Source organism: Cervus elaphus, chromosome 13 (assembly GCF_910594005.1).
Source record: "Cervus elaphus chromosome 13, mCerEla1.1, whole genome shotgun sequence".
Lineage (NCBI taxonomy): Eukaryota > Metazoa > Chordata > Mammalia > Artiodactyla > Cervidae > Cervus > Cervus elaphus.
In genome coordinates, this window is record NC_057827.1 from 71,350,001 (window position 1) to 71,360,082 (window position 10,082).

Below are 10,082 nucleotides of genomic sequence, written 5' to 3' on the forward strand. Positions count from 1 at the left end.
GGGTGGGAACATGGAGGCCACGGCCGCCTGGTGGAAGGGCCGTAGTGCAGCTCCATACGGGCTCTGGCCCCGGGGACTGAGTGGCTGCCCTGAAAACGTGAAGAATGGGAGGGCGCCTTGTGCCCTGCACTCGCCAGACAGTAGCTGAGGGTGCCACTCCTTCCAGAAGGTTCCCAGTGACATGTGAAGGGTTGGAGGAGTAGGAGCCCTCCGTGAACCCTGACGGAATGGGGCCCCCACCTCACATCCCCATCTCTGCCTGGACCTGGGTCCCTTCCCCACCCGGCTGCCAGGGGGACAGGGATCCAGCTGCTCACGCCTGCACCTGGGCTCCATCAGAACAAACCAGCCCCCAGCCCCTAGCCCCCCAGCCCTGCTGCCCCTCCTCACCACTCCCCCACCCCATTCCCTGTCCCCCCGCTGCTCATGGGTCAGACCCTCTCTTGGACACTAGCCCCTGCACAGCCCCTCCCAGGCTCCCACCTGGAAATGGCCCCCAGACCCCCGTCTGTTGGCCTTGCAGTATCCATCACCATCCTCAGGCCAGGCTGGCCGACGGCCCAGCTCTGAGGACCTGTGAGAGCCCGCCCAGGGGGCAGCAGCCCCCAGCCCCGGCTGTCAGCTCCTCGAGGGGGCCCTGCACCAGCTCGGGTCTCAGCCCAGGGTCTCAGGTCCCAGTGCCCCAGGGTCCCCAGCACCTCCCACCCGCCTAGATGGTGTCAGCCCCTCGAGGAGGCCCTGCACCAGCCCGGTTCTCAGCCCAGGGTCTTGGGTCTCAGTGCCCCAGGGTCCCTGGGCCTCCCTCCTAGATGGTATCGCCCTGGCCAGCCCCGTGTTTGGGCCCCAGATGCCTGTGGGCTTGTCCCCGAGGCCTGGAGGCCAGTGCCCAGGACGGAGGGCCAGGGGATCCCAGAGACCTTGGGGTGGGACCCCGGAGGTGCAGGAGGGTCCCTGAGCTGCCCTGCCCACCTGCGCTCAGGCCCCACTCTGACCCAGGGCTCATCGGCTGCTCCCAGGCACCGGCTGACATCTGCCGCCACCCACCCTGGGCTCCCGCACCGTGTGTGTGTGGGGCCTTCCCTGGGCAGAGGGCACATGCCCACCTCCCAGACGGGACCCCTGAGGCAGGACAGGGGCACACAGCTAGTGAGTGGTAGGGTTGGTGGACGCACACACATGGCAGGTCCTCAGCCCCAAAGGACATGACCAGGCCTGAGTGAGCCTGAGCGGGGCTCCAGGGGCCCTCAGGGCCTGGAGTGAGGAGCATGTGGGTGAGTGTGAGTGTGAGTGTGTGAGGGGCTTACACGGATGTCTGTGCCCACCTCAAGGCCCTTTCTGTCTCTTCCTCTCTTGGCGTCTCTGAGTCTCTCTTTGGCTGGTCTACGTATCTCTCTGTCTCTCTGTCCCCGTCTCTCAGGTCTTTCCCCGTCTCTGTCTCTTGCAGCCCTGTCACTCTTGCTGACCCTGATGCTGTGCCCCCTCCCTGATCCCTCTGGGCCCCTGTGTGAGAGAGGGGTCCTGCTGTGCATCCTGTGGGCTGCTTCTGTCTTGGTCTGTGGTCTGGGGGAAGCTGCTGTGGTCCCAAGGCTGGGCCCACCATCCAGCCCTGGCTGGAGGGCCCACACAGGGAAGAGGAGGGAGGGGGTGCATGCAATCTGGGACAGGCAGAGTCTCTGCTGGGCCCACGGCTGGGCCCCATACCTGGGCCTGGCTCTGCTGTGGGCTCAGCCAGCATGGGGCCCACACCCTGAAGGGTCCTGTGGCCGGCAAGAGCACTCTGACCTGGCCCAAGCCGGGTGGATGCCAGAATAACCTATGCAGATCCTGGTGGAACCCTGCCTGACCCTGGCCTGGCACTGTCTGACTGAGGGCTGACCCTGACAGACCTTGAGTTGGCTGACCTGACCCATTGACACTTTGTCTAATCCTGGCTGACCCTGGGCTTTCTCAGACCTGACCCTGGTTGATCCTGACTGATCTTGACTGACCCTAGGCTGACCCTAGTTATCCTGGCTGATCCTTGGCTGATATTGGCTATTCAGATAGCCAGGCTACCCTGTTATCAGGCTGTAGCCTGTTATCAGATAACAGGCTATCCCCCAGCTGACCTTGGGAAGACCCTGGCTGATCCTAGGCCCATGGAGGCTGGTGGGGGGGGGGGGAACAGGGCCCTCTACAGGCCTTGGGGAACTCACTGACCCCTCAGGACTCCCCTGGGCTTTGGCCCCGGGCCCAGGCCCCAGGCCCACCTGTCCAGGTCTCGGTTTTGGGGCCCAATTCTCAGAACAGCAGCCTGGCTGGGACACCTGGGTTGGGCTGTGCTCACAATGACTCAGTAGCCACCTAGAGCTATTTTGAATGTTTCGGCAGGTGACGAGGTACAGGAGGCTTGAGAAGAAAGAGAAAAACAAGAGGACACAAACACCACTGCCTCCCCCATCCCCCCCTCCCCTGCACCCAAGCCCTCCCCCTCTGGTAACTGTGCCTGGTGACCCTTGTGGACGGGGTTCTGGTTCCTGTACCCTGGGCTCTGGGCCAATTTTCTTTCCATCAAGGTGGCCTGGCATCTACAAACACCTTTGGATCCTGGAAGGGGCATCACCTTATTTCCGTTCTGTGTTCAGACCAAGAGGATCTCCAGGAGCCTCAGGGTCCCTGGGAGGTTCTTCTTCCTCCATGTGAGTCACTTTTTATAAAGTTCAAGATCCAGGACCCACTGGGTGAGATTAGGGCTCAGGATCTAAGATCAAGTGATAAAGCCAAAGAATAGGGGTTTCCTGATGAATGGACAGAATACGAGGGCTAGAACCCAGTGATGAGGACCAGGGCCAGGTGAGGGTTCGGGCCCAGCGATAAGGACCAGGACTCAGTGACCAGGGCTTAGTGATGAGGACCAGGGCCCAGTGATGAGGACCAGGACTCAGTGATCAGGACCAGGGCCCAGTGATCAGGACCAGGGCCGAGCGATCAGGACCAGGGCCCAGTGATGAGGGCCAGGACTCAGTGATCAGGATCAGGGCTTAGTGATCATGACTAGGGCCCATTGATGAGGGCCAGGACCCAGTGATCAGGATCAGGACTCAGTGATCAGGACCAGGGCTTAGTGATCATGACCCGGGCCCAGTGATGAGAGCCAGGACTCAGTGGTCAGGACCAGGATCCAGTGATCAGGACCAGGACTCAGTGATCAGGACCAGGGCCCAGTGATCAGAACCAGGGTCCAGTGATCAGGACCAGGGCCCAGTGATGAGGACCAGGACTCAGTCAGTGATCAGGACCAGGGCCCAGTGATCAGGACCAGGGCCCAGTGACCAGGACCAGGGCCCAATGATGAGGGCCAGGACTCAGTGGTCAGGACCAGGGCTTAGTGATCAGGACCAGGACTCAGTGATCAGGACCAGGGCCCAGTGATCAGAACCAGGACTCAGTGATCAGGATCAGGGCCCAGTGATCAGGACCAGGGCTTAGTGATCAGGACCAGGGCTTAGTGATCAGGACCAGGACTCAGTGATCAGGACCAGGGCCCAGTGATCAGAACCAGGACTCAGTGATCAGGATCAGGGCCCAGTGATCAGGACCAGGGCTTAGTGATCAGGACCAGGGCCCAGTGATCAGGACCAGGACTCAGTGATCAGGACTGGGACCTAGTGATCAAAATCAGGGCCCAGTGATCAGGACCAGGATCCAGTGATCAGGACCAGGGCCCAGTGATCAGGACCGGGGCCCAGTGATCAGGGCCAGGACTCAGTGGTCAGGACCAGGATCCAGTGATCAGGACCAGGACTCAGTGATCAGGACCAGGACTCAGTGATCAGGACCAGGACCTAGTGATCAGGACCAGGGCCCAGTGATCAGGACCAGGACTCAGTGATCAGAACCAGGGCCCAGTGATCAGGACCAGGGCTTAGTGATCAGGATCAGGGCCCAGTGATCAGGACCAGGGCTTAGTGATCAGGACCAGGGCCCAGTGATCAGGACCAGGACTCAGTGATCAGGACCAGGGCCCAGTGATCAAAATCAGGGCCCAGTGATCAGGATCAGGGCTTAGTGATCATGACCAGGGCCCAGTGATCAGGACTGGGGCCCAGTGATCAAAATCAGGGCCCAGTGATCAGGACCAGGAGCCAGTGATCAGGACCAGGACCCAGTGATCAGGACCAGGACTCAGTGATCAGGACCAGGGCCCAGTGATCAGGACCAGGGCCCTGTGATCAGAACCAGAATTCAGTAATCAGGACCAGGACTCAGTGATTAGACCGAACTTGAGTGCAGTTATTGTAGAGGTCTTACATTATACTCTGTTTGATGAAGCCTAGCTCTAGTCTTTGCCTAATATTTTGGGGTCAGCATCAGCTCATGATTCTAGGCAAGGGAACCCTGAACATGCACCTGAGACCCTCCTTCATCCATGAGGCAGGCGTTTGTGTGTCCAGAGCCTCTCCTTCCCCTCCCCTCATTCAGAGTCTGAAAACTTCTGCCTTTGGGATAATTTATTGCACTAGAAAGGAAGGCCTTTGTGGGTGGGCACGTGACTTCTGACCGGGGCTGAAGTCTGTCATCCAGCTGGGCTCTCTGGAGGCTCCTCAAGTTTCCTTCCTGCCAACACAAGAGGGGTCAGGGCCTGGTGGGCTCCTGAGGTGGGCAGGGTCCTTGCCAAGGCCCTGTCCCCACCATGGCCTGCCTGCTGTACATTGGCTGAGTGCAGGGATGGCCACACCAGGGAAGCGGATGCCCTGCCCTGGAGGGGCACACAGGGTCTGCCCCAGCCTGCACAAGTCCCCTGTCTGTGCGGGCACCATCCCCCTCTGAGGCCAGACCCCCACTGGGGAGGGACAATCAAGCTCTGGCGAGGCTGGGTACTCCCGCCCCTCAGCCCACGGCTCTGCCTCCTTGCCCACCTGCCCGACTGGCTCCTGCTCAGTACTGGGGGACCTCCCGGCTGTCTGGTGTGGCCCGGATGCTCGTCACGGTCAGTGCTGTGCTATAGAAGAGGCTCAGCAGAAAGAGGGTGAGCAGGGTGACGGTCGTGGGCCACAGGCTGGCCTCTGGGCTGTCCTCCTCGGGGCCGTCCTGCATCAGGTCCAGCACCAACCAGGGCTGAGGTTCTGTAAGACACAGAGGGTTTGCCAGGCCTGGGCCTGCGTGGGCGGGGCAGGCCAGTGCCCTTCCCTGCCCCGACTCTCAGGAGGAGACACTGGCAGCCAGTGCCCAGTCTCAGGACTGAGGCTGCAGACGCCCAGGGAAGGGGCCAGGACCCTGCAGCTCAGAAGACGCCCACAGGACTCCCGCCTCTGGGGTCTCAGGACACCTTAGGGAGCGACGTGGCAGGGCAGGAGGGTGGGCCCGGCTCCGCTGCTCCAAGGACAGTTAAAGGCCACGGTCTCCTGACTCCCAGCCCTGCCTGTTTCCTCAGCAAGCCCTTGCTCTGGACCTTCTTGGCCTGGGCCCTGGGTGGGGCCCGAGGAGACCGGCCAAGCCCACCCTCAGTGCTCCAGCCTGACACGTGGATCTCGGTCTGTCACTCAGTGTGCCAAGGGCTGGATGGACAAGACCAAGGGGCTCTGTTGCTCTCCCAGGAAATGGCTGATAAAGCTACAGGGAACGCAAGGAGGGCCCAGGTGAAAGCCCCAGCTCGGGGTCCCAGGCCCAGGCCTTGCATATTGACTGGGATCTGAACCTGCTTGTCATAGTTGACTCATCCAGTCATCCATCCATTCATCCATCCACCTCTGCATCCATCCACTACCTGCCCATCCATTCACCTGTTGACTCATTCACCCTCCCACCTGTCCATCCATCCACCTACCCATCCGCCTGTTTGTCCATTCATCCACCTATCCATCCAACCTGCATACACTGTCTATCCATTCGTCCATCTGTTCATCCATCTATCTGTCTGACCATTCATCCATCCACCCACCTGTTTGTCCATTTGTCCATCCATCCATCCTCCTGTCCACCTGTCTGTCCCCCCTTCCATCCATTACGTGTTCTCTCTGTGCTGTCTGCTGGTTCCGCCCTCATCTGCTGACCCTTCCTCCTCCCCATCTCTCTAGAAAGCTCCTCCTGTGGCCGGGTCCTGGCTCTAGGAGGCTGGTCCACCTTCTCTGAAGCAGCACTTCCCCATTGCTTCACCCATTACCCTTGGGGACTGACCCTTGAGAGGGGGGGCAGTGGCCAGCATTGGCAGGGGTCTCCAGCCCACCTTGGCCCTGGGAGAAGAGAGAGGCAGCCAGAAGGCCATGTCCCCTGGGGGGGGGGTGCCCAGACGGTGTCTAGACAAGAGCAGGGCCCCAGCTGCCCCCTTGTGGGGGCCCTGGAGCAGGTGCCCCACGGAAGTCACAGTCTGTCCTCCTGGGCTCCATCTCCCCAGGGTTCCCTCCTGCCCAGAGCTCCAAGCAGAAGCTATTGAGGGTCCCTGGGTGGAGGTGCTCTCTTCTGACCCCTCCCTCCGCCATATTGTCCATGGTTTGGGCCACACTTGGGCTCAGGAAGGGATGGGAGACTTGAATATGGAGGCCAAGCAGGGAGCAGGTGCCAGGCTTCTCCAGTGGGTCCCTGAGCTGTGCCCAGCTGGACACACAGTGGGGCCTGGGGCAGTGGAGCTGGGCCTGGGGAACGTCTGGGTACTTGGGCGGGGACTCCCCTAGCCTTCCTGGAGCTGGGTCTGGGCTGTCAACTTCCTGCACCTGCAGGGCTAGGCTTGCATGCGCGTGCGTGCGTGTGCATATGTGTGTGTGAGAGAGAGAACATGTGCATACAGGAGAGCATGTGTGCGTGCACCCTTGTGTACACGTGCAGAACGGTGGGGTGTGGGGAGGGGAGAGCTGTGCCCGGGGCAGGGGTGGCCCCTTTCTGTTCCGTCAGGGGCTCTCCTGTGTAGAGGATGGGGTGGGGCCCCTGGCGTCCAGCCCTCCCTGAGCCTCTCCTCCTCCAGCCCGGTCCTGGGCGAGCTCTGGCTCTTCCCTGGCCGGCAGGCTCCCCGCTCTGCCTGGCTCGTGCCTACTGGCTGCCCCCAGAGGCAGCTTCCTGAACTACAAGTGACCGAGTCAGCCCTTCCCCCACCCCGGGACTTCCGTGGGGCCTCTGCTCTCAGTACCCACCAGGCTGTGTCTGCTTCGCACAGTCAGCCCTAGCTCACACCCATGTGCACACACGCACACACACACACACACACACACACACATGCATGGCCGTGAAGGCATGTCTAGCGCCAGGCCGAGGGGACGCGAGGCCTGGAGGGGGTTGGCGCTGTTGCTTTCCTCGTGGGACCTGCCCCCTCCCAGTGTGCACAGACCCCGAGGAGGAGCACGGACAGACAGGCGGCCACAGGGACGTGCAGAGCTGCTTCAGGCGAGCATGGAGTTTATTCAAGGGCTGGGGTGGGCCGCTCAGTAGCAGACGCCATCCACCTCTGACATGACCACGGACACGTTCACGTGGGTGGGTTTACCCGCCAGGCGGTCGATGGTCTTCTGGGTGAAGGCCAGGGGCAGGGCCTCGTGGCCCACCATGCAGGAGAAGTTGTCCCCCTGCTTCCAGACCTCGGCGTCCACGCGTAGCACGCTGGTCACAGTGAAGGTGGAGACGCTCTGGCCAGGCTCAGGCAGGGGGTCCCAGGTCACATACTTCTCACGGGGCAGCTCTTGATTCCCCTGCAGCCAGCGCACCAGCACGTCCTTGGGGTTGAATCCCCGCACCAGGCACGTCAGCGTCACCAGCTCGTTGAGGGCCAGCTCCTCCGACGGCGGCGGCAGCAGGTGGACCTGAGGCCGGAATGTGTTCCCTGCAGGGCAGAGAGTGGGTCAGGGGTCTGCACGGGGAGGAGAGCGCCCCCTGTCCCCTGGGCCCCCCCCCCCCGTGCCTCAGTTTCCCTCTGTGAGGGGTGCGCAGGGCTGGAGAGGGAGGGGCAGGCTCCGGCGGGTGCCTTGCATGTGGAGTGCCCTGCCGCCCACGCGCGGTGGTCCAGGCCCACCTATGTTTTTCTTGATGCTGGCGGTCAGTGAGCTCTTGGAGTCGGGGTGGGTGGCAGAGCAGGAGAAACTCTGTCCGCTGTTCCAGGGATCGGCACAGCCCGGCAGGACGCTGGACACGCTGTAGCAGCCGCAGGAGTCACGCTTGGGCGACCCCAGGACGGCGGTCTTCCCACCTGTCGGGTTCCAGGTGAAGCTGGCACCCTCGGCTTTTTTCAGGCCACTCAGTGTGCACGTGAGGCTGGCGTTGGAGCCCAGGAGCAGATCCTCGAGGGCGGGTGGGTGCAGGGACAGGCTGGGCTCGCAGTTCGATGGGAGACACTCCTCTGAAAGAGAGGCAAGGCAGGTCAGTGAGCCCTCTGCCTGCCTCCCCTGGCCTCCAGCTCCAGCCCGGGCCCCTCCTGGCACCCCCACCAGGGGCTCAACCCCCTCTTGTCTGTGTACAGCACCCACAGGAAAATGGTCCACGCTGGGTTGGGGTGGGAGGACGGGGCCTCACCCCAGCCTGCCCTCTGACCTTTACCTTTGCAGGGCACGTCCACGGTCTTGCTGGCTTTGGAGAGGTGCTGCACTTGGCAGACAACGGACTTGTCATTTGGGCACAGGCTGGCCGGCAAGGTCAGCTGGCTGCTCATGGTGTACAGACTCCCGGTCAGCACGGCGGGGAAGTTCTTGACGGACACGCCATTGCCACTCTGGTTCCAGGTCACGTTCAAGGGTGCTGATGGGAAGAAGCCCTGGACCAGGCAGCCGATGACCACCTGCCCGGCTGGGTCGTCATTCTCAAGGCTCAGCGGGAAGATGCTGGGGCTGGTTTCACCCACTGAAATACAGGGTGCACTGTTAGACAGCAGCCGTCTGCTGACCGGACCCCTGACAGCCCCACGAGGACAGGGCGACGCCCACCTTTCCTTTACACAGAGAGTGAGTGACTGGCCCAAGGTCACACAGCTTGTATGAGATGCCCCTGGGGTCAGCAGCACCCACCTGAGTCCAGCCGAGCCATTTCTGTGCATGCCCCCCAGGGCTCTGAGCATGTGGACCACACAAGCTCTTCAGACGGGGCCTCTGGGTCAGGCCACTCCTGGGTGGGAGTCCTGGCTGACACAGGGCTCTCTCTCTGGCCAGCTGAGGCTGTGGGCGCTGTAGGAGCCTCAGCTGCCCTCTGTGTGGTGGGCCCAGCTTGCCCTCCCCCAGGCTGTGGGGGATTGTGAGAAGTAGAGAGCGGGCTAAGCAGAGACAGCAGCCTGGGCTTGAAGCTGAGTCTGTGGGGGCTTAGTTTGGCTGTCCTGGGGCTCCAGTGGGGAGGGGGAAGCCTGCCTTCTGTGTCCCCCTCCCACTCCCTGGGTAGTGTCTCAGTCACACTGCCCCCCGCCCCTGGCCCCGACGAAATCCCCCACCCATTCTCCTAAACCAGCAGTTGGCTTCCGTGGACTATGAGGGTTTTGAGGCTGGAAGCCCAGTAACAAATCAGTCCTTCAGGGCTGCCCCCTGGATGGCCCCTACAGAGGGTGTGGGCTACACCTGTGTTTTCACAGTCCCCTTCTTGTCAACAGGTGAAGGCAGAGGGGAGAGTCAGAGGTGCACCCTGGGGCTGCAAGGCCCTTGTGTGCCCCCAGGAAACACAGGGTGTTATCTGGCTGGACACCTGGGCTCTGGGAGCGATCCCTGCTCAACCCACGCCTCCAGGTCAGCTCAGGCACTAGCCCAGTCCACCCATGATCAACCCAGCCCAGCCCAGCCTAGATCAGTCCATTTCAACCCAGCTCAACCCAACTTGGCCCAGGTCAACTCAGTTAAAACCATTTCAACCCAATTCAGCCCAGCTTAGTACAGCCCAGTTAAACTCAGCTAAGCCAAGAAGAGCTCAGTTTAGACCAGCTGAGAGGGAACAGGCAGGAAGGCTAGGGGTTTCCAAACAGAGGAAATAGGCTGCAAGTGTCAGACATTTTTTATCTCTCTTAAGTGGCAGGAAGAAACAGACTAAGTGTCAGATTTTTTTCCCTTCTCTATACAAATTTAAAAAGAAGGTTTCTTTTAAAATTCTGTGTTGCCATGACGACACCTGGTTCCTCCTGAACTTAACTTTTCTCAAACCTTGAGCTAACT

General features: G+C 61.3%; 1 gene segment (V, D, J or C); it reads right to left on the reverse strand.

The window, feature by feature from the left end:
- Window positions 1–7,337: 7,337 nt before the first annotated feature.
- LOC122706354 lies at window positions 7,338–8,607 on the reverse strand. The segment is given in 3 exon segments: window positions 7,338–7,786; window positions 7,976–8,297; window positions 8,479–8,607. Coding segments are annotated over 3 exon segments (807 nt in total).
- Window positions 8,608–10,082: the final 1,475 nt, after the last annotated feature.